Source organism: Sparus aurata, chromosome 17 (genome assembly GCF_900880675.1).
Source record: "Sparus aurata chromosome 17, fSpaAur1.1, whole genome shotgun sequence".
Classification (NCBI taxonomy): domain Eukaryota; kingdom Metazoa; phylum Chordata; class Actinopteri; order Spariformes; family Sparidae; genus Sparus; species Sparus aurata.
This window is the reverse complement of record NC_044203.1, coordinates 30,618,721-30,642,498: the sequence shown is the minus strand read 5'-3', so window position 1 is coordinate 30,642,498 and position 23,778 is coordinate 30,618,721. Positions and strand designations below refer to the sequence as shown.

At 41.2% G+C, this 23,778-nt stretch overlaps 2 protein-coding genes and 1 long non-coding RNA gene across 7 annotated transcripts in view; 2 read left to right on the top strand and 1 right to left on the bottom strand.

The window, feature by feature from the left end:
• lmna (lamin A) overlaps window positions 1-10,010 on the top strand; it is a 44,070-nt gene extending 34,060 nt beyond the window's left edge. For all 5 annotated transcript variants that reach the window (XM_030393098.1, XM_030393096.1, XM_030393095.1 and 2 more), the window contains 9 exons: window positions 543-713; window positions 1,712-1,837; window positions 2,052-2,272; window positions 3,528-3,849; window positions 4,114-4,221; window positions 5,147-5,266; window positions 5,358-5,420; window positions 5,526-5,696; window positions 7,697-10,010. In XM_030393098.1, the coding sequence (XP_030248958.1) occupies window positions 543-713; window positions 1,712-1,837; window positions 2,052-2,272; window positions 3,528-3,849; window positions 4,114-4,221; window positions 5,147-5,266; window positions 5,358-5,420; window positions 5,526-5,696; window positions 7,697-7,732 (1,338 nt within the window). In that variant the 3' untranslated portion in view covers window positions 7,733-10,010. The remainder of the gene's footprint in view (window positions 1-542; window positions 714-1,711; window positions 1,838-2,051; window positions 2,273-3,527; window positions 3,850-4,113; window positions 4,222-5,146; window positions 5,267-5,357; window positions 5,421-5,525; window positions 5,697-7,696) is intronic.
• Window positions 10,011-10,110: 100 nt separating this feature from the next.
• pear1 (platelet endothelial aggregation receptor 1) overlaps window positions 10,111-23,778 on the bottom strand; it is a 58,215-nt gene continuing 44,547 nt past the window's right edge. The window contains exons 10-23 of the mRNA XM_030393094.1: window positions 22,765-22,939; window positions 22,529-22,649; window positions 22,235-22,398; window positions 21,091-21,193; window positions 19,752-19,904; window positions 19,509-19,640; window positions 19,262-19,393; window positions 18,972-19,094; window positions 18,592-18,810; window positions 16,608-16,717; window positions 15,959-16,085; window positions 15,136-15,198; window positions 14,248-14,442; window positions 10,111-12,889 (exon numbers count right to left, since the gene is read on the bottom strand). Of these exons, the coding sequence (XP_030248954.1) occupies window positions 12,750-12,889; window positions 14,248-14,442; window positions 15,136-15,198; window positions 15,959-16,085; window positions 16,608-16,717; window positions 18,592-18,810; window positions 18,972-19,094; window positions 19,262-19,393; window positions 19,509-19,640; window positions 19,752-19,904; window positions 21,091-21,193; window positions 22,235-22,398; window positions 22,529-22,649; window positions 22,765-22,939 (1,957 nt within the window). The 3' untranslated portion in view covers window positions 10,111-12,749. The remainder of the gene's footprint in view (window positions 12,890-14,247; window positions 14,443-15,135; window positions 15,199-15,958; window positions 16,086-16,607; window positions 16,718-18,591; window positions 18,811-18,971; window positions 19,095-19,261; window positions 19,394-19,508; window positions 19,641-19,751; window positions 19,905-21,090; window positions 21,194-22,234; window positions 22,399-22,528; window positions 22,650-22,764; window positions 22,940-23,778) is intronic.
• Window positions 17,214-20,139, top strand: LOC115566992 (uncharacterized). Its single transcript, XR_003981112.1, has 2 exons — window positions 17,214-17,613; window positions 18,555-20,139. It is a non-coding gene; the product is annotated as an uncharacterized LOC115566992 (long non-coding RNA).

The following is a 23,778-nucleotide window of genomic DNA, read 5'->3' as shown; positions in this document are numbered from 1 at the left end:
CTGCTTCTCATTTCTCCTTTTTTTGATATCTATTTAAAGTTTGTTTTCGCATAAATAATAAAACACAGTACAAGTAGAAATATTTACAAGGTGTAAATTGAATTGTTAGATTACATTTTTTACTATAGTTAAATCACATTTTTCATAATTTTCTGCTCCTGGTTGAGTCCTGACCAATGATGCATCCATCAGACGTGTTTTCTAAATGTAAATGGACTGACTAGGAGTTGCTTAAAGGTCAACAGAGAGGTAGATTTCTCTGTTAGAGCTCTGTACTTCTAAACAAGTAATTACTGCGCAGCGACTGACTAATCAATGCAATTAACTCCATCGACTATAACAGGTGTCTACAGGTGGAGTCTTTTAATTGTTCAAAGTGCCTGGAAGAAAATAAAACCAGCCATCGATACACACGACTGTTTTTGTCGCTTAATAAAGAGTGAAATTTAGCCTCTCATCAATACAAGTCAAATTGGCAAATCAATGAAGCTTGAAATGAGTGCTCTGAGACTTCTAACCTCCAACCCCGTCTGTGTCTGTAGGAGATGCGTGAGTCCAAGCGCCGCCACGAGTCTCGCATGGTGGAGCTCGACAGCGGGCGGCAGGTGGACTACGAGAGCAAGCTGGCCGAGGCGCTGGTCGAGATGCGAGCCCAACACGAGGAACAGCTCCGCCTCTACAAGGAGGAGGTGGAGAAGACCTACAACTCTAAGGTACGTCTGCTCTGTCCACACCTGGAGTCCAGAGAGAGGTTGCTGATGGCTCCACATCAAGAACGACAACTGTAACAATAATTATACACAGGACATTTTAAAATCGCTTGAACTCAGGTGGATGACGGATGCTAAATCACAACTATACCAACGAGACAGCAGTGAACTCTTTTTCTTGGATGTTATAATAATACATCTATATTTATGATAACAGATTAAGCAAAAAATTATACATAGGTAAAAATTCACTTTAAAGTGACTTGAGACAGACTGTCAAACAGTATTGGACGATGATCTCTCGTCTCTGAAGGTCTTTTTGTATTTACTGATGTCCTCTTGATGATCTTCAGGATGCTGATTTGATCTCTGAAACCAAAATATGCCTACATTTTAAAAGACAACAATTAAATAAAGTGTTTATTTTAAGTTAAACTGATGTTTGTTCCCTTAATTACCTTCAGCATCTGTATAAAGTAAAGACCATCTCTCAGGCAAAGACTATTTTATACGTTGAGTTCCAGATGCTTCCATCAGGGTGGAGGTTTTATCTCCCAAAGGGCAGCACAAATGGATACAGATTATCTTTTATTCCATTGGCTTTTAAAACAAACTACCTCCATGATGATGGTGTAAGTGATTTGAATATTGTCTTGTGTATGTGGTTGATGTATTATGTATTTGTGTTTGACTACTCTCTATAAAGTAAATTGCCCCACAGGGACATTAAAGTTTTACTTTTTTTTAAAATTACTGTTTCTTAATGAGTTAATTTAATAGAAGAGAGTGCAAGAAGCAACAGGCTCGAGAGCTGTTTCTTTTATGGCGTTTGGTCTTCAAACAAGTTAAATGACTTTGTTATTTAAATGAAGTCCTATGAAATAGAGTGAGCACGACTCTGAGTTGATGATCTTCGTGTCAGACAGCACAGTTTAAGTTCAGGCTGTTCGCTGTAGTAAACCGGTGCTGATGGCTGACTGTCTCGTCTCTCTGTGTGTCAGCTGGAGAACGCCCGTCACTCAGCTGACAGGAATAGCCACTTGGTGGGAGCTGCTCACGAAGAGCTCCAGCAGACCCGTGTTCGACTGGAGGGCATGTCGGGCCAGCTCAGCATGCTGCAGAAACAGGTACGCACGCAAACACTCATACAGTCTGTCAGTCACACTATCTGTCAGTGGTTTGATGTCCGTCTGCTGGTCTTTCAGGCCGAGAACTGTTTTCCTTCACCTCTAAGCACGATTGATTCATTTAAGCCTCACCCGACTCATCGAGCAGAGAGTGTGTGTTTGAATTGTCGTCTTAATTGACTAACCTTTAGCGCGTGTGTTCTCTCTAAATCAGCTGTCAGCGAGCGAGTCCAAGGTGCGGGAGCTGGAGGACGCTCTGTCGAGGGAGCGGGACCTGATGCGGCGGCGGCTGGAGGATAAAGAGCAGGAGATCGCCGAAATCCGAGCTCGGATGCTGCAGCAGCTGGACGAGTACCAGGAGCTGCTGGACATCAAACTGGCCCTGGACATGGAGATTATGGCTTATAGGAAGCTGCTGGAGGGAGAGGAGGAGAGGTGAGGTTGTTGTGAAGCAGAAGGTCAGAGATCAGAAAAAATAAGCCATTGAATTTAGACATTTCAGGCTTACATGCAACTGTCCTTAGTCTGGGGCCCTAAATTACCCTTAAAATGATATTTAAGAAAATGGTGCCCTTCCAACCCTGTAGCAACAGTTTGGTAAAGAGTCTGTGTGCACAAAGTCAGACCCATCATAGTGTTGGCCCTGACCTCAACCCCACCTGACACCTTTGGGACGAACGAGCACAACGACTGTGAGCCAGACCTGAACATCCAATGTCAGCGTTGGACCTCACTGATGCTCCTGTGGATAAATGGGATCAAATCCCTGCAGCCAAGCTCAAAACTCTGGTGGAAATAAGGGCTGCACAATTTAGATTTTTTTTTTTACCAAAATCATAATAAGGCCAAGAGAAAAATCCAAATCACAGAAAATGTCGAGAGTGTGAGAAAAAATAAGGATTATAACAAAATACTGATGTAAAAAAAAACATTTGTTTGGTTCAGACGTCAACAATTATGAATTGTATTAGTTTTTTTAGTGAAAAGGAAAATTGAATTGAATGATCACCAATCATATCGCAACTGCAATATCCGTCAAAATAATTGCAAAATGATTTTTCCGCCGTATCGTGCAGCCCAAACGGAAAGCTTAAACCCAGAGGAGCGGGAGCTTCATGGCTGCAGATTAATGCTCGCGGTTTTTGGAATAAAAAGGTCAACAATCACATTCAGGTGGCCAAATATTTTTCTCTGTAGCTGGTTAGACCTGGTGTATTATAAACGGAGCTGTGTGATCATGTTTTTAAAGGCTAAGACTTGTGTATTTTCCTGAAGAACATAACAGTATAAATATATATAGATGATATTAAGATATTGTTTCATTGCTACATTTGTAACTATATGAATGAGTAGCTTTCTCTCTCCTGCAGCCTGATGTTGTCACAATACCAGATGTTAAACACATTTTCCAAACAAAGACATGGAAATGTAACTTTCCAGAATGTGGGACGTTTGAAGTCACTGAAAGGTTGATGTAGTTTTTTTTCTGGGAGGCTGCTGCAGCAACAGCAGAGGCAGGTTTTCCTAGATCAGTTTTGGTTCGAGGCTCTTTGTCAATCAGCCAATCACTGGGTGAGAGTCATAGAACAGTGAGGGCGAGATACAAAAACAACGTGAGACTGTATCTGTGTCACACTAACTGCCTTGGTCTGTTTCTATCATCTGAATCTCTTCCTCCCTCTCTCCTCAGGCTGCGTCTGTCACCCAGCCCTCCACCCACCAAGGTCATGGTGACGCGGACCTCCGGCTCAAGCCACAGCCACGCCAGCCGCCTGCTCCAGTCCGCCTCCGCCGCCACCGCCGCCACCGCCTCCAGCAGCCGCAACTCCTCTGGCGCCGCCAGCAGCAAGAAGCGCCGCCTCAATGACAACGACAGCGAGACCTCCAGCATGGTGGGAGGCACCGTCACCAAGACTCGCATTAGCCAGCACGCCTCAGCCAGCGGGCGCATCACTGTGGACGAGGTCGACCTGGAGGGCAAGTTCGTCCGTCTGAGCAACAAGGCCGACGAGGTGAGAGAAGCTTTTCAAACACTTTTAACCTGGTTTAAGGTGATTTCAGACAGCAAAACTGAATCAGTGTTGTCCGATTTGATATATATCACAATCTAATATCCGATATATATTACTTTTCATACCAGAGAATGTATTCTAAGAACGACAGGCATATTTATCTGTAACCTAAACCTTTTTCGTTTGTTAAACGTTTTTACAGGCTGGAGGAAATATCCGTTTGTTTTTTTTTAAATGTTCTCCCTTCACATTTCTGTCCTGCAGGATCAATCTCTGGGCAACTGGCAGGTGAAGAGACAAGTAGGCAGCGGCACCCCCATCATCTACAAGTTTCCCCACAAGTTCACTCTGAAGGCCGGAGGAACTGTCACTGTAAGTTACACTCAGTCGTTATTTTACACTTTATTGTTCACGTGATTGTTGTTTGCGTCTGTCAGTTTTTAGTTTTTTTTTCCAACAGTAGTTCTTCAACACAAGAATTTGGTGAGCTGGAACTCGTTTTGTTTGTATTGTGTGCATGAGCTCGGGCCTCGAGGTGAAACGTTGCACATTCCTGCCAGTATCTTGAGACTTATTTACAGATTGATAGGTGGCAATAATGTGCCAAGATAAGTACGGATATGCCAAAATGCAGGAAAGAAGACCACAAGCTAGCAAAAATGGATGTTTGTTTAAAGAAGGAAGGAAATGCATTCAAAGCCTTCCTCTGCACTGCTGCACTCATGTTAAATTGAAATTATTAACTTGATTTCAGGCACTTTGTTAGCTATTTTAACTCTATTTCTCTGTATTCTGTTTTCATTCTTATTTTATCTTGTTTTCTGCTTTGGGTTAATTCTCCATCTAATTTCACACTGTCATTTTTTTCTTTATCTGACTTTTTACTTTGTCAACAGTTTTTAAATTTTCCATCTTTCTGTCTCTGATTTCATGTCATGTGTTTCTTTATTTTAAACATTTGGTGCATCCATGTATTTTGTGTTTGCTTTATACATCCATGACTGTAGAGGCCGTTAGCTAGTTAGCTGCTGTGTTTTTGTTCAACATCGCAAGCAAAGGAGCTTTTGAGCACTGGAAGGAGGGGTCGGAGGCTCGGGTAGGGGGCCCACAGTGAGGTACTGCTGGCCAGGTACGGGCACCAGAACTGGAGCTGAGGAAGCAGCAACATAACCGGGCCCAGCAGCCTCCTGATTGATTTAGACTTGGATACTTACACACTGCACCTTTCAATCTTCAAGCCTTCTTTTTCTGTAAGTTTGGGATCTCTCTCTTAAACTCTGACCTTTGACCTCTGCAGATCTGGGCTGCATCTGGCAATGCCACCCACAACCCTCCCAGTGACCTGGTGTGGAAGAGCCAGAACTCCTGGGGCACCGGCGACCTTCTGGCAACCAGCCTCATCAGCGCCAACGGAGAGGTCTGACTTCCTCTGTGCTTCTCTGAGCTTCCATTTCTCCTCCTTGTAACTGTAATCACTCAAATCGTCTTGTGGTTTTATTCTCCATCAGGAAATGGCCATGAGGAAAGTGACTCGCACGCTGTTCCACGATGATGATGACGATGATGACATGGTAAATCCCTCATAAAACACCATACATAATGCATCAGGAGCGACGTTACTCACGGTCGAGCAGCAGTGTGAAGTGACTCACCCTGTTGTGTGTCGCCCCCTGCAGGGAGCTCACAGCACAAGCGGCGCAGACAACGAGTACAACCTGCGGAGCCGCAAGGTGATCTGCGACTCCTGCGGGCAGCCATCGGACCGCGGCGGTGTCTGCAGCAGCGGGGGTCTACCTGAAGGCCTCGTGGGACATTCCTTCTTCATGGGCACCAACGAGCCCAGAAAGGTACGATACAGTTACTGTGCTGCAACATGAACATCAGGAATCACACAGCGTAAGACAGGACGGTACTGTTTAATATTTTATGACAAAATTGACCATTTTATACCTATTTGATAATAAAAACACTTCCTGAAGTTACAGGCAACTTGAATTTAGATTTACATTTCTTCCGTGTTTGTATGTGCTACTGATGTTAGGGCGGTATTGACATTTCAATTAGATATAAATTAAATAATCGATGACAGTGGAAACAACAAATCCATGTTGCATAATTTGTAATAGCAATACACAAACAACATGGCATGTGTAATGTGAAGGTAACAGAGGAAATCCCACAGCCATAAACTTAAAGTTTGACTGAGAGAAACCCCAAACAATCAGAAGTGAAAACACCACAGAGCAGCTTCACTTCACCAGAGAATCAAATGGTTAAACAATCCAGAAAATGACGGAATATCTCTATTTAAATCTGTTATATATTTGCAGCAAACGGAGAAGGACTGTGAGATGTTTGTACAATTGGATAATATTGTGAATCAATCTTACGGGAACTGTTGTGTGTTTCCAACGTGCTTTGACTCACTAAGCCTTCATCTGATGCTGCTGGGAGTCGGCTGGACATCATTATTATATCATTATTATGACATGAGACTGTATGTTTGGATATCATTATATTGTGATATAGGATAAGTTGTCTTTTTGTGGAGTTAATTTCATTGTATTTAAGTATTTGGTCAAAAATATTATTAGGATTAATTTGCGCTCAGATCGAGTGATAAAGAAGTGCTTTTAAGGAGACTTCTAAAATATCATCATATATATTGTATGTTATGATGTAGCCTGTTCTAAGGTCAGATTGCTCTGCCTGACTTGGCAGTGAAATTTTTTTTGTCCTTCACTTCTCAGAGTTAATTTGAATGCAAAAAGCTCAGATTTTTCTGAGATGACGGATGTTTAACCAGTGAAATCTTTAGTATTAAAAAAACTGGCAACAGGTCTGTAATTTCCAAATAATTTCTCTGGAATGTTTCCTGAAAAGGACTCGATTCAAACCCAATCACATATTTACTTTCCCTAATTTATTATTAGAAACTGTTATTCATGGAACACTGAATGTTCATTCGTAGACACTTTTTTCATATTTGCATGTTCGGCACACCAGCTGTGCACAGTTCACTGCACCACTAATTAACTGGGATGAATTAATTGGACTTCAGCGCTTTTTAAAATTTTTCTTCACATGTAGTACTAAACTGCATCATTATGTTCAGGAAACTGAAGATGATCACTTTGATCTGTGGGCCAGAGGCTCCAGTCACCACTGTGTAATCCTTTTTGGAAATGGAGAGCGACTTTATAGACAGTTATTTAAATTAAAATCTTCAAGATTGTCTCTTTAACTTTCTGTTTCACATTAAAGAAACCAAACATTAAAGCTTGCAAAGAGCTTTGTCAACAGCAATATTTAGTTTGGAAGAAGAAATTCAGACTCTGAATCTTTATATTTACAATATTAATGAGGTAATAAAACAAATAACTGAATAAACAAGCTGTTCTCAGAGGAAAATAACGTCCCCAGAAAACAGTTCAAAGCTAGAAAGGTGGCAGGGTCCGCCGCATATAAACAAAGTAAAACAGTGTGAAATTGTGTCGTCGTTTAAAGGTCAGTTTGTTTATTCAGTCATAAGTAATTTATTTTGTTTGTTTAGGCATAAAAAGGAATCAGTCCATGAAGATGTTTTTTTCCCCCTCTGATTGAAATTTCTTCAGAGTGCTCCTTTTAAATAAAACATTAGATTTTACTGAATTGCACAATCAGGCTTTTCCAAAATTAATGCATCATGTTTTCCTCTTTATTTTTCATGAAATGAAAATATATCAAACCGAATAGAGCTCTTAACCGGTGACTCAGAGCTCGCTGGTAACCCAGTTAATGTGTCTGGTTCGGTGTGTGAACGTCCAGCTCGTCTTATTTTCTTCCACTGTGTCGCTTCCTCCTTCAGGGCCGCGCCAACCCGGAGAACTGCTCCGTCATGTAACAACCAGACAGTGCCTCACCTCCTGTGGCCCACGGAGGAGAACCTTTTTCTACCATTGGGAAGTTTGTCTTATTATTTTTTTTTTTTTTTATATGACCATGTCTTATTTTGTGTTCACATTAATCTGAGGGTTAAATTTTGCCTGTGAGGTTTTTTTTCTGGCAGAGGGCACAGGATTCTTTTCATATTCAGTTTTATTTTGTATATTCAAGTTATGTTATTGCATGTGTGCCGTGCTAATGCTTATATTGTATCCTGCTCTTCTTGCACATATACACACACTACACACACACACACTACACACAGACACAAAGAGCTTCATTGACCAGTGCTTGTGCTTCGATCCGAGCTGGGGTTTCACATTTAATGGCCAGGCTGTCAACACTCAACACGCACAGCTAGTGAACCCTGTCAGGAGTAGGTCTCCACAGCCACACAGACGACAGGAGAATGTTTGTTTGTCGTGTTTATCGCCCATCAGATAGATTCAATCTTTATTTAAGTGATGTTTACAATCGAAATTTATAATCCTTTGTTTTTTTTTTTGTTGGAACAGTATTGTGTGATCTTTACACCACAGAAAGGATAAATTCGATTACGTTTTTTTTTCTTTTTTACTATGTTGGAAACGTCTCCAAAGAAAGCCAAAGTGCTGTAAGCTCAGGGTGTTCAGCAGGTTGTTTTATTCACCTTAGCCTTAGACAAACATGTACATTTTCTACAGTATGTGGAGTTGGATCGTACGGTCGGGCGGCTGTGGCGCACACAGAGAAAAAACTATTATTTGCGATGAATATATCTTTTCAGCTCGACCCCAGAGAAATGTATTTGGTTATATTTTTGAACATGTGGAATTATTTGCTTTGAATTGTTTGCTGGATAAGTTGAATGTTTCCAGTTAAGCGGGTCACTTGTGTATCTCAGTTTGACGTACATTTAAATGCCTTATTTTTGTTTAAAAAAAGGAATTCCAAAGATGTTTTGTTATGATGGGATGAAACAGAATTTGTTTTCTACCTAATCAGGAATAAGTACAATGTTTTGCGTCTTTACTGACAAACTTGTCGTCATATACAGTTTATACTTATAGGATTTCTAAGCTTCACTAAAAAAAATCAACACTATTTTAATAAAGAAGTGTTGCTGCTACTAACAGTGGAAACATTTTAATAAGATTTTTTACAGATTAAGAAAACACAAATGTGCCTTTTAGGACTTAAACAACCATCAACAATCGCTGTTCTTTGCACACATGCCTCGTATCACAGTCTTGTGACTGTCAGCTGTCCTTTGTGTTGCTCCTAAGAACTGGTCATAAGGGCTTATTTTTTTTCTCCTCTTCGCTCTAAGCTCGCTGGCTTTGCAAAATGCCCAGGCATGATTATTTTTTTTTGTTTTTGTATAAGATTGTGGGGTTTCCTTTTGTACGCGTTGTGACTTCATGCAATTGCTTTTATCGAGGGCGTCGCCAAATATGCACAGCAGGTAGATTTGTACTGTAGTCTGGCAGCTTAAGTCATTTATACTCCATTAGAAAGCGTCTAAGGAAAATACTTGATAGCTTATTTTTTGGTATTTCTTTTCTATTGTACTGAATAGACAGTATTGGTGCCACATTCTTTTTTTTTTTTTTTTTGCCTATTCAGATTTCTGATTTTTACACTATGGTCCCCAAAGTGCCTTAAAAAGTCCACGGCCAGCTCCAAAGATGTTTAGTACTTGGCCTTTATGACAGATTTATAAGAAAATGCACATTCAATGTAAGGAGATGGTAACTGTGTTTAATTGTGTAATGTATGCAACTATAAACTGATCATCCCTCAGAGAAAAGATCATTTCGGGGTGTGGTCGGGGTTTCACAGAGGCTCGTCTGACTGATGATTAAGCAGAAAGAAACTTGTTTTCTTTTCTAACGGTTCTTCGTGTTTTTAGGTTTCCTTAAGAAACAGTTTCTCTTCAACATTTGTGCAATGTTAGTTCTAATTAATGAAGAAACCAAAATCTGATTAAAGCAACAGACGTGCTCTACGTGTCAAAACCTCTTGAAGGGTCTTTGTGAGACCCTGACCCCTCCCTGTTAGAGCCTCGACGGAGGCCTCGTGAATCATTTGAAGGACTTGAGGATTAAAAATGTTACAGAAAGGGATTTCTTGTTATGAGCCTTTAATGCCACAGTTCTAATTAGCTTGAAGTCGGATTTGTATTATTTTCTGTCATAACGATGCTGTCACTGTAACATTATGGAACGGATTCACTTCATATGATTTCATTTTCTTTTTTTCTTTTCTAAAATAACGAGTAAATTTGCTATTTTTTTCTTGTGACCGACTGCTGTGGTTCTTTTCTTCATGTTGAACACCGTCACTCAAAGCCACTGGTGAAAAGTGCAGCCATTTTTATTTACATTATATACACATGTTCCCATGGTTACATTCAAAAATATATGAATTTAAAAAAAAAAAAGCTGAAGCTCTACACACAACTAAAGCACTTAAAGCACAATGTACATTCTTCCTGGTACACAGGGTTTATATCATCTTACTGACGGGACATTGTGATCCAAATGTGATACCAAACAGACACATTAGAGCATTTTTAAAATGATTCAGAGGCAAGACAAGACTTGGGTTGACAAAATACAATTTAGAAAACATGTTGAAACTAAATGTAGGGCTACACTGCAATGTTTAACACAGTTTTTAAATGCAGTTTAGGCTAAATGGATAATTAAAAAGCCAATTCACCCATTAAGTTCTTTGAACAGGGGTCAAATAAACAAGAATTGAAAATGGATTCTGAAATGTTGCAGTGTCCATCAACCTTTTCTAATGTGATAATTCAAAGTGTGTATAAATATGTTGATGGAAGCACAGCTACAGATAGTTTGGTTTTAAATGCTCAAGTTTTTTAGTTTTTTTTTTGAATATCTTATTTCTGTCTCAACCCCAAATAAAAAAGAGGCGACTGTAATTGTATTTGCCTGCTCTAAACATTAAAAATAGTTTGGAAAAAAATGTGGCTTTGCAAAAATACCATTCCTGTTTCTTGGGCTGACAATTGAGCACACTGAAAAGGATTCATTGGGAATATGTTTCAATACAAAGTAGTTTCGGTCAGAACCATTGATGAAAGTCTCAGAGTGAATATCAGCATGTGTATATGATACTGAAGTGCTCCCAATTCTTAAAAAAAGAAAAGCTCTCGTGTAAAATGTTTTGAGGCTTCAGAAGGAGCTCTGGGACGTCTGATAAACTGCCTCATGTGATGTCATCTGAGTCAGTGCCAGTGCAAAAAGTAAAATACCACATCTGAGACCTGTGTAACCCGCTCTTTATCTCTGATTGAGGCTGTATTAGCTGCTAGTAGCATAATGCATCCAAATCTGTCATAATTGCTGGTGGTGTAGTTGCATTGTGGGTAACGTAGGCACAAAGTTTAGACAAGGAAGCATGAAACTACAAAGACATTGCATGAGTTCAGATTGATACAGGAGTGCAATGATAACATCGATGGAGAACTCTTTAAAGGTCCAGTTTGTGGGATTTAATTGAGGTAAGGCTGCAGATTGCAACCAACTACAATTTCTACTTAAGTGCTATTCGTATTGGTGACTTTTACTTTAACCCAATTAATATTTAACAAGATAACTTCACTCTTACTGAAGTACAACTTTTGTGCACGTTTTTTTTTTTCTCAACACTGATGAGAACCCACAGTGGCCCCTAATGTATGTGAAAGTCTATTTTCAGGTGTTTTGTTTCTCTGTAGAAGAGGACTCCCTCTATAGATATAAAAGGCAACGAAAACACATCAATTCTTAGTTTGAGGTGATTACACACTAATGTCTAACTAATAAAAACATAATTATGAATGTTATGTTCCATTTCTGCCAATTTATCGTCATAAATCCTACCCACTGGACGGTTACATAATGACATTGTTTTGTTCTTTTGAGTGAACCAGCCCTTTAAATATGACACAAAGTTGCTGCACTGACATTCAATATGCTGCTTTGATTTGGTTTGTAAGAACTTTTGGTATTTTTTGTCAGTGAACAGATACATCACGTTAACCCCTTAAAAAAACACGATCATCTTAAAACAAGGCTGTTTTTCTTCTTACTGTGAAGCTAAAAATATATTCATTTCTATATTTACAAAGTTTTTCTTCTAACAGCAGCAATAAGTGAGCCACAATTGTTTGGACAAACGGGGGACACGTGTTATCATTGTGTATCTGAATGCCACATTTGGGAGTCAGTGATATGAAGTATCTCATAAAAAAGAAAGTCTGTCTTTGCCTTCAGGTTGTAAACAAATCTTTGGTGCCGCTGTTCCTGAAAGCAGCAGATCAACAATAGAGAAACAAGGTTTTTTAACAACGTGTCTCAGACAAAAGACACGATTCGATGACCTTTGTCTTTTTTCCTTTTTTTTTTTTTAAAGTTGACAAGGTTTTCCAAAGAGAAAGTCCAGCTGTGAAGACTTCATCCACAGCCGCCTGTTTAAAGAGTTTGCAACTGCAGTTTGAAAAAAGCAGACTAAAAAATTTTGAATTCTGATAAAAGGGAAAGGAAATTTAAACAGCTGATCGGCAGCAGGCAGAATATGTGGAAAATTTCAATTGGAGCCCGTTCGGATGAGTTCAAACACATGAACATTCCCATGTGGCTGCTTTTAACCGTAAAGATCTTCGGGAGTGTTTTTCCCATGGGAGGTGAGCGCAGCTGAAGCCCCGCTGGCGTCGCCACAGTCCAGCCTTCCTCACCACAGCCTGTCTGGATGACAAGTCTGTCACGGTGAAGCGAGTACCACTTTGGCCCACAGAGGGGCGGTGTTGAGTCGAAAAGGGGGGGGGGGGGGGGGGGGCATCCACTGTAAACAACGGTTCCTCAGTGTGACAGGAGCCTCACTGCTGCTCTGATTGTCAGAGGAGAGCTGAAAGTTTGCTCTTTCTTTTTGCGAGAACGGGCCTGAATTCATCCCCAAAGTCAGGAGGAGGAAACTCGCTCTGACAGTCACTGAGGTGTTCTCCTGGGGGAGGGGGGGCGGCGGACGGGCGGCAGGTCGTAGTGTCCCGGGATGTGGCTGTTGACGGGGAGGTCGTAGTGGCTCTGGGGGTCCTCTGGTGGAGCGTGGCCGAGGGAGCTCTGACGCTCTGTAGGGGAAAACATGGACAACAGACATTAAGAATTAAACAGCTGGATAATCTTTGATTATACTTTCCTGTGTTACACCTGTGTGCTGTGTGGCATCGAGTAGTGCTGCACTATATGACAGATACTGTCACTGTGGTATGAGTCATGATTTTAGTGGGAACAGTAAATTTTGCATTTAAATTTTTCTTTAAAAAAAAAAAAAAACAAAAATTATGGGTGCAAAGCTGCATGTAAGCTCACACATTGCCTCCAGTGATGTCATTTAGCAGCCAAGTTGCTTTGTGGGTAATGTAGGCACTGGTCTGGAATTGCACTCCCATGAGACTGTTGGACTACAGTACAGTTTAAAAATCGTCAGCAGAACCAAAGATATCTCGTACTTTATTCCAAATCTTCCTCTTCATTTGAAAACTTGACGCCTACATTACCCACAATGCAAAATTAGCCACTGTGTGACATCACTGGAGGCAGTTTATCAGATTAATTAATTTCACGTGTGCAGTAGTACTCCAGAAGACCTGTAACACACTCTCATGTGGAATAATTGTTGGAGTGACCCTTTAACTGCATTCTTGTGCTTTCACCTGAGTGTGAAATGTGTAAATAACAATAATAAATTGGTGATGGAGGGGAGTGCTATCTGCTTTCACTCGTCTTCCCCCAAATTGGTCCCAACAACCGGGATCCAAATGAGTGATATTCTCCTTCTTTAGTGGAAAAGTACAGTATAAATCTCTTGTTTTATATTAATCTACAGATTTAATTAACCTATAACATGTTTACTATTAACACTTATTAGTAGTCAGACTTCATGTTGATGTATAACTTGTTTTACATTATAATAAATAACCTCCGCAGCTACTCTTCTTCCTCCCTTCAGTGTATTTTCTGTTCTTCCATGTAAACACTTGTTCATTCATCAGACTCCGTCTTGAAGAAGCCCGTCCTTCCCATCTGTCGGGGAACAAATCCTGCTCTAACTCTCTGACTGATCGGGACTCTAAAAGAAACTTAATGAGTCTCTCGGTTTTGATGTGAACGCTCTTTCAAGTCTCGGCTTTCTCAGCGGGGTTGACAAGCACGTCGTCTGACTCTGATTAAAGGTGGAAGAAAAATGAGAGATTGGAAACAATCGTTCAATTAGCTGATTGGTCCGTCGACAGAAACATATTCTGCAGCTACTTAGATAATCAACAAATCATTAACTCTGTGGGATTTCTGTGATTGGCTCACGGGAAAATTCAACATGACTTAACACCCTGAACCTTGTCTTGTTATACTGAAAAATAAAAGGAACTATAATAAGTGGAATATCATGTTCGGTGCGTTGCTGCAGGAGGTCTAAAGTGTCGCTCACCTCTGCGTAAGGTGGCCGTGTTGAACGGCGGCGGGCTGATCTCGGTGTACGCTCGCTCTCTGGGCACGGCGGACTTCATCTCCATGTAGCTGCTCTCTGGGGGGCAGAAGGGCAGGCCGGGCAGGTCTTTGATGGTGGCGTAAGGATTCTCGCTGTTCAGGGAGCTGCTGCTGGCCGCCACCGCGTCCTTCAGCTCTGTCATTGCACAGAGGAAAAAACACAATTAACCTTTGCAATGAGAAGTACCAAAGCTGTTACTGCAACATGACTCTTACAAGGCTGCCAGTGTCAAACTCTGCACATACATCATCGTGCACGTTTTCCTTTGAGTAGCCTGCTTGAGAATGACAGCAGAAAGTTTAAGACCCTTACATTTTCTGGGTTGAGATGTTTTAAAGAAAACCTCAACGGACAGTTAAATATCACAACCTGTGAATGATCTCAGTCACTTTGATGATCACTATTAGTTTGGCTGGTTTCAAAGTGAAACACAAGATTAAGAGTCGATACATCTGCTAGAACTGCTCTCTGCTTGTTTAAAGAACTCATTACCTCATTATTAGACTGCCATCATGTGCTAATTAGCACCAAACTAGAAGCACAGCTGAGGCTGATGGGAAAGTCCTGAGTTTACAGGTATTTAGTCGTAAACCGGAGCATTGGACGGATGCAGATTTTGACCTGATGATGGCGCCTGATGATGAAGTTAGTACAATTCAATGTGTGATCCAAATTTAATGGCAATGCATCCGGTAGCAGTTCAGTTATTTACTGACAGACCGACCACGCTGCATGCACGCCTAAAATAACGGCTGTAGTTTCCTTTATACGACAATAGAAAATATCTTTGAAAAGGGAAAAAGGGGTGAAAACGGGTCGGTGAACTACCTTTGTTGTAATATTTTCCGAGGCTGGCACTGTAGCTGTAGCTCCGGTCGATTCCAAACGCTCCTGTAAACAATAAAAAGACAAAAATCTGGCATCTTCGTTTTCATTTATGGCAAACTAATCAAAAGCAGGTAAGCTGCCTTTTTGGAGACCTGCAAAATCAATACCAGGTGAGTGAAAGCTGGCAGCGCAACTATCACTTTTTATGAAGTCCTTTTTTGGGTTTTATGGTCTCAATTGTGCGTTGTTGACTGAAACGATTTTCTATCCAAAGGGAAATGTGACGCTCGATAAACTTTTGTGCAGACTTTATAAAAGAGACGCTCTCTCCTCGGCTGTTATTGAATCTCTCTGCCCTAAATTTCTCAACACTCACGCTCCATCTGCGGTTTTGTTGCATCTGGCACTCTGAACGCTTTTATCAATACAGGTATCTTCACGCTGGAGCTGCTGATATTCTAATGCGGCTCTTATAAAAACAGCTTTAAGCGTGATTGTTTTACTGTAAAACACATTAGAACTAATTCTCTTACAACTACCACTACTACTATTACACTTTCCACTGACACTTAGAATAAGGAAACACTTTTAGGTGTGTTAGCTGAAGGTTATATTAGCAGTGCGTTGCAGATTTAACAGATTTTAACGTAGCTGCGGTCAGGAGGTCAGGAAACCAAATCGTTTTATTAGCTTGTAAACGTTACTCCACTCATTTCATTTTACTCTACAGCTGCAGGTCTCTCTGCTCGAGTGTCTCCTCTCAATGGATAAAAAATTTTAAAGTGGGCGATCTTGAATGTGAATCACAGAGTGAAGGACGGACCTGCATCCTTGCGAGGCTCGTGGTGTTTCCAGTCTGCAGGTAGAGTGGCGTTGCTCTCGACTCCAAAAAGGCCCCGTCTCTCCCTCTCCATGTTTTTCACACTGCAGAACAGCTGGTTGTTGGTGTTCTGTATGACAGCATAATAATAATAATAAACAGAAATCGTTAATAAAAAGAAAAATCGCAGAGTTTAAATGTGCTTTTGAAATGATGTAACAGCAATTAAATGTATCTGCATCAACATTTTACGATTTCACGGCCCTGCAAACACAGCCAGCTGTTGCTGACCGGATAAATGGCAGTTTTGTTGCACTGCTCAGGGGCGTAGGTTTAGTTTAACACTGCATGCTTTCATTCTGGTGATATTCATGCATCAATCTGTGCCTTTTTCTGCATCAAGTTGTAATGGAATCGTCTTTATTTATGCAAAGGGAAACACCGAATTTAGGTGAAAATTCAAAATACACTGAAAAATAATGCAGGGAGCAGTTTATCAAAATAAAAGCCATCTGATGACTTCACATTTTTATTTTGAAGGGGTGAAGAAAAACATCTCGTAATGGCAAGTGCTGCACTGCGGCTGCTACGAGGCCTGAAAACCGCCTACAGAATTGGATCGCCGGGTTCATGCAAGAGAGCTGACATTCACCTTGATGGTGCGGTCGTGGTTGTTGGGGAGGTGCGGCAGCGGAGGCCTGTTCTGGCTCAGTGTGTGGTAGCTGGGGTTGGAGTAGTAGTGGTGGTAACTGTGAGGAACATCTGAGGGCCAAAGCAAACACACGGAATCACGACTGCAGCAGTAAAATTACCTCAAGGTCAATAAAAAGCATCTCTGTGGAACACTAACGTCAAAAACACAACAGTGAGATACAACCAGGACCACTTCATTACCAAGGAAAACTATAAATACCTTAAAATGTAATAATGATTTCTTTTGGAAATGCTAAACATCCCCCAAAGAAAGCTCATTATTCTCTAACATTCACTGCTTGGTATTTAATTTGACTTTTACGTAATCGTAATGACATTTTTTTTAATTTAGACTGTAACGACGTGTTAGAACAGGTACAGTATATGACGCATATTCAGTACATGACACTCACATGCTTTGTCTTAACATCTACTAACACCTGACAGAAACTCTCATTGTCACAAGGTATGCTAGTACTTTGTTTCCTGCTTTATTTTGACAGTGTTTCACTAATTCCACTTCCTGTCTTTGTGTGTTTTCCCGCTTGTTTAACCGTCTGCCCCGTCCTGATTGGTCTCACTTGTCCCTCATCATCCCCCCCGTCTCTTGTGTGTCTCTCTTTCAATCAGTCAGCTCGTCTTCGGTCGGACTCACACTGAAGAACTTTTAAAATCCTAACCAAAGTTAAACCTGGTTGCGTCGTGCACATATGGAGAATCTTTTTGCAGATGTTCTTCTCTCTAATCTCGAACCTGCACGCACTTCAAGACTTGAAAATAACGACGCTTCACACACTACAGGATATTAAGAGGATTATCGTGGCAGATGGAGCGCTGCTGCAGCTCCCGGGACGTCAAATGGAGACAACTTGCTGGAGTAACTTTAATATAAACAAGCAGAAGAAATGAGTGTGGAGGATAAAATGATCAACATGGACTCGTCTACTCGTCAAGGAGAACTGGAGGTGAGATTTTAACTGGAAACAGTTGTATCCATGCTAGCGTTAGCCCAATGATGTAAGTACAATGTCGAAGGACTTGTACTGTACTTGAATATATCCATATTCTGCTACTTTATACTTCCACTTCACCACATATTGGAGGAAAATTTTGTACATTTTACTCCACTACATTTAATTGATAAATTTAGTTACTTTTTAAACTGCATGCTGCATCAGAAACAAAGTGGAAATTGTTCAAAGTAATCAATTTTATCCACAAACTGATAAAAAAATAAATAATTCTGCAATCAAAAATATTCAGATTATTGAATCTGTTGATCTGCCAGGCTAATTATCAGTCCACCGCTAGTATACAGTATATAAATATATACAAGTATATGGAAAATGTACTTTCACTTGTACTTTTCAAGCGTAAAAAACAATGATTCTGATCATCTTAACGACGTATCTGGAATGTGATAACCAGCCAGGCCCGTGATTGGTCGACCCGTACGATAGAACAGTGTATAATCTACTTTAATTTGCACTTTATATACTTAAATACATTTAATATCAATTACTTAAAACCTTTACTGACGTACTACTCGTGTACATGACCTTCCCTTTTACCAAAGTAATATTTAAACATCATGTCTTTAGTTTTACTCAAGTATGAGTTTTAATCGCCGGCTGCTCCGTGATATCTCTTTCATCGTAGTGACGTAATGACAATCGCAGTCGTCCAGATTTTTAAACCTAGATATCAAACACAGTTGATATTTTTTGGGCAACCCCTTTACGCGCCTTATGTATCTATATTCCAGCCCTTACTGTACCTAGTGATTCCAGTTTTGTCTGATTCTCTGTCTTATCTGGGTTTTTCCTTTGGCTGCCTCACTATTCCTGTGTGGTTCTGCACAAACATCTTCATTTGTGTCCAACCCTTCTGTATTCTCATTACCTAGCTGGCGCACACTGACAGATATATCATCCGTGCCGTACCTGGAACGGCGTACTCGGAGTTGACTGTGCGGCTGGTGGAGAAGGAGACAGACGGCGTGTTGTTCTGCTTGTCCTTCTGCCGGCGGCGGTAGAGCAGCAGCAGAGCCAGAAGCAACACCACCAGAATGACGAGCACGACGATGCCACCGATGGCTCCCCAAGACTCCCTCTCCCCGGGAGGAAGAGGAACCATGACGCTCCCCGACTGCTCAGACGAGTCTGTCGGACACGACGGGGAAAGAGAAATCAAACTTTTCACCCCTGAGACAAACCGAGGAGAAGCCGCGGAATCTAAACAACTCAAACTTGGATCACAATAAGTTAATAAAGGTCATTATATTAGATCCTATAATAACGGGAAAGCTTGATTGCTTCTGTACCTTGTTTACAGTCGTCGCCTCCACCTTCACACACACAGTCTCCAGTAAATCGGTCACAGATGAGGTTGGGCGGACAGGAGCAGGTCTGAGTGCAGAACGGGCCAAAACGTCCTGGAGTACATGCTGGAAACACAACGTATGCGTACCACGTCCATGTGTTAGACACATGTAAGAAGAATGTTTTTTATCATTATATATCATTATTATATTCGTCTCTCCACAGTCAAACTTGTATTTTGTGTTTGGTCATCGTGACATTCCTACTTCCTATATATGATTTTTGCACTCACGTATGGAGCAGTCGGTTGCGGTCCAGCCAGGTAAACATTCACAGTGGCCGTCCCGGTGGTCGCATGTGGAGTTGTTGGCGCAGTTCACACACACCTCTGAGCACAGTTTGCCGTAGTAGCCAGCTGGACAAACTGTAAAACACACAGCGTCACATTTTATCCCTGGACTGGCACCATCTATGACTGACTTTTATATATGAAATGATGAATTGAACGTGCGTGTACAATCATTGATGTTGATGCCAACCTTGATCGCAGTTGGCTCCGGTGTGTCCTGGAAGGCAGTCGCACTCTCCTGTCACATGGTGGCAGCGGTACGACTGGCCGCAGGACGGACATGACATGCTGCACTGGTCGCCATACATACCGGCTCGGCATTCTGGGAGACGAGAGATAAAGAGTGAGTCAAGGAGGGGGCAGGCGCTCAACAGCAAATCCAGTACGTTTCTGATCTGATCTCATCAGATTTGAGCTGTCTGTCAACACTCACTGTTCTGACAGGTGACTCCCCAGTAGCCTGGACGACACACACACGCTCCAGTTTCCCTCAAGCACGTGTCGCTGTTGGGGCAATGTTTGAAACAGGTCTGGTTACAGTGTCGGCCCCACAGGCCCTCCGAACACGGCTCGTTACAACGAGAACCTTGAGAGGAAACAAAGGAGAGAGGATGAATAAGAAGTGAAGGTCAGGAAGTGCTCATATCCTTTATCAATACCACAATGGAGCGATACTACATCTCCACCAAAGAAAAGGTCCTGCATTTATAGAGGTAAATAATATAAAATATAAATGTATTCCACTATCCAAGTTATCATTGTAAGTGATGGCTTCCTGTAGACTAAAGTCTTGGTGCAATAATCTGTATGTTCTTATAGAACCTCTGCTTCAGCATGTTTAGTCTGTCTATATGTAAGAAAAGTTGTTTTTTGAGTCCAATTCCCAACTTCTCAAATGCTTCAGGTTTCCCAACTCGTCAAAAAATGACACTTTGGGATGGCAGCCGACCCAATGTCACAATCCCAGAGCAACGCCAATGGACGAGTTGGGAACGAGACTCGAAAATCAACCTTTTGATAAAAATCTAACTCACTAAAAGTGAAAGGGATCATGTGAGTCGTAGTTTCTTGCCTTAAAAAAGTAGCTGTTTGATTGAAGACTACAAAATCTTTAGTTTTTTTAGCTTCAACGATCTCACAAACTGGAGGTTTCACAACAGTCCTTGTTTGCTGATTGATTACAAATGTGAGCAGAGCTGGAATGTAACTACAGTCAGCACATTTACTCAAGTACTGTACAAGTATTAATATTTACACAAAAGCTTTAGTTAATAGTAACATTGCAGGTTTGGTTTTAAAATGCAAAACATGGGATTATTTTATAAAATATTACATATTCTCATAAATACCCATCGGTATATAAAGTAATTCAATTAAGCTCCACTTTACCAAACCTCAACAGTTAAATTATACTTGTACCTCAATGGATCAGCATTAATAATACAATAAATAATAATAACACAACACTTGTTTTTCAGTAAATGTAGTACTTTTGGCTTTTCTCTGTGATCATATACCAACTTAAAAAGCGAAAGCCAATAACTGCAGCGAAAGTGAAAAATAAAATATAAAAATCTTTTGGCAAGTTGTTGTAAAGTAAAGGTGATTTGAAGTTAACTGGCACAAACATGCAGAGTGAGGTCCTTAAAAGTCAAAATCAAAGAGGGACAAAGTGCTTTAAAACCTGTGGCTCACTTAGTTCTGCTGGACCGGATTTCTCTGTGATACTAAAGCCAAGCTGGCAGCGGCGCCAGGAGGACGTCATCACTTACCCCACCAGCCTGGCAGACAGTGGCACTCCCCGGTGGAAGCTTGGCAGCCGTCAGCATGAACACAATCACACCTCTTCAGACAGCCTGGCCCAAACGTGCCCATCTGCACAAGTGAACAAATGCCAACGGGCAAGGAATCGTCAGGGGAATCTCTTCAACATTCGGCCAGCTCAGTCAGAGTCAGACAAAATACTACACTGGCAGCGTATTGTTGTATGGACAGCCTGGTGGGCTGGCATGTCCGAGACAGGAGGGGCACGCGTCCAGAACGCAGATTAAAGCGCACAGAGGGTGAGGTAAGGGATGAAGAGCTGGACAATATTTCTACAGACTGTCCAATCACCACTGACATGTTCTGTATAATTACCACCCTTATGATTTGCGTATTAGTCTTATCAAATGTCTTATGATGTGTAACAAACAAGTGTATTTTCCTTTTCTCCTACAAAGTAATGTGTTTTCATACAAAGTTATGACTTGAGTCCAATGGGAGAATTAAAAACATTAAATCTCATCTTTTCATTCAAACCGTTGCAACCCTTTTTCCACTTTTGTATTGTTGATTTTATTTTAGGTTGGATGTATATTTATGTTATGATGTATGTATATTTAGTATATGTTCAAATACTTTCAGGCACAAAATGTCTTTTGGCATTAAAGAAGTTCTAACATATCTATTAGTTTACCCATATTTTTCTGAATTCTTACTGCACTATACATCATCATTGGGTTGTTTTCATCCTTAAAATATCACCAGAATTTAAAATTTAAAGCTGCTACAAGGAATTTTAATTTATTGTTGATTCTGGCGGCCCCTGTGGACAAAAGAGGTATGACAACCAACACCTCCTGTTGTAAAGATCTTGATCTGGCTACATTTGTCAGTGGTATTCTCTTTTTATGGAGTAAAATACAAACTGGTTGTTCCATCTGCTCCCTGTGCAAAGTGAGAATATAGTTAAATTGTAGGTTTAACGTTGGCTCCTAAAAAAGAAACCTGTCTTAGATTAAAGGAGTAACTGCGTTAAAAATGTCACAAAAATTCACATTTCTTTTGTCTAGATTGAGATTCTCTGATGGATCAATTTTCACACTTCTTTACCGCTTCATTAACGAATACATCAAGCTTATATCAGGCACTTACCGGGCACGGTTGGTCACAGTGCGCCCCCTGCCAGCCTGCTGTGCAGACGCAGGAACCATCTGCAGCTTTACACTTCGCCCCGTTGGTGCAGTGGCAGGTGGCGTTGCATCCTGGGCCCCAGGTTCCCTCAGAGCAGGGGGTGGAACAGTCCGGTCCTCGCCAGCCTGCAGAAACAAGCAAGACTATCAGCCATGTTTGACTGTTTAAACAGAAAATTTGTCGACCCAAATTTGTACCAGTCCATCAGGATCAGGTCAAACATGGACTGTTTCTGACTGTGTGTGAAGCTTTTACCTTCTTTGCAGAAGCAAGCGCCGTCAACCGGCGAGCAGTCGACAGAGTTCTTACAGGAGCACTCCAGAGAGCAGTTCTTCCCATAGGTGCCACTTTTACACTGACTCTCACAGTGAACCCCCTGTGATGATAAAACACATCATCAATAATAATAAACCTAAATAAAAATCCGGCGTACCAGCACAGAGAGTGATTTAATAAAGTTTCATAATCAATCTATTGATCCCACGACTCACCGTGAACCCGGGGGGACACTGGCATTGGCCGGTGGCGCTGTCACACACGCCTCCATTCACACACAGACACGGCTCCAGGCAGCCTTGACCGTAGAAGCCGTGAGCGCAGGTCTCGTTACAGAACAGTCCCGCCCACCCGGGCTGGCATGTGCACTCTCCTTTCATTGGGTGACAGCTGAGACGATAAAGAAAGGAAATACTGTAAATATGATGAAAGTGTTACAAAAATACAAAAAAAAAGGTGAGAAAGTGCCAGAAACAGTTTTTGGATTGAAAATGTATCGCTCGGCTAAAGAGTCATTCATACACATAACGAAAAACTTGTTTGACTTTGGGTATCTATTGTAATTATTTTAATTGATACAGTCCTTTTTGAGCTGTTTTGAATTAATCTCATTGAAATTTTATGTCAGCAATTTACAGAGTTGAGCGAGTAAAAGGTTTTGGAATAAATAATAGACTTCTGGTCGACCCATATCGATTTCAGGCTTATATGAACTTCTGGTTAGTCCCGCCCACTCCACTTTAAGCACCACCCACTTTTGGTTTAAGCCTCTTCCCTACTAATTTGCAAACCTACTCACCCACACAGGTGTTTTTAATTGTTCTGGTTTAAATTAGACAACAAATACAACATCCCAATAATAATGGTGGAGGTGTAATAAACTGCACCATCAGCCTTAACGGGTGCAACAGGAGAGTGAGGGACATGTCAGTCAAGGACAGTCTGCACAGTCAGGACCTGAGGACGAGGTCTGATCTGGTAAAATAAGAAACACCTGTGTGGGGTTTACCTCAGGTGCGCAGGGCCTTGACAGAAGCCACTCAGCCTCATAGTAAGACTTTGGAGCAGAGCTAACTACAAACAATATGAAACCTGAGTAAAGAACTGCCAACCTACAGCTAGCTGTACAGTAAGCTAACATTTGATTGATTCAAACTATTAGCCAACCTTGTTAGCTAGCTGGCTGGCCTTCAGTATCAACCAGATTTTGAAGCCAGTGCTAATTAGTA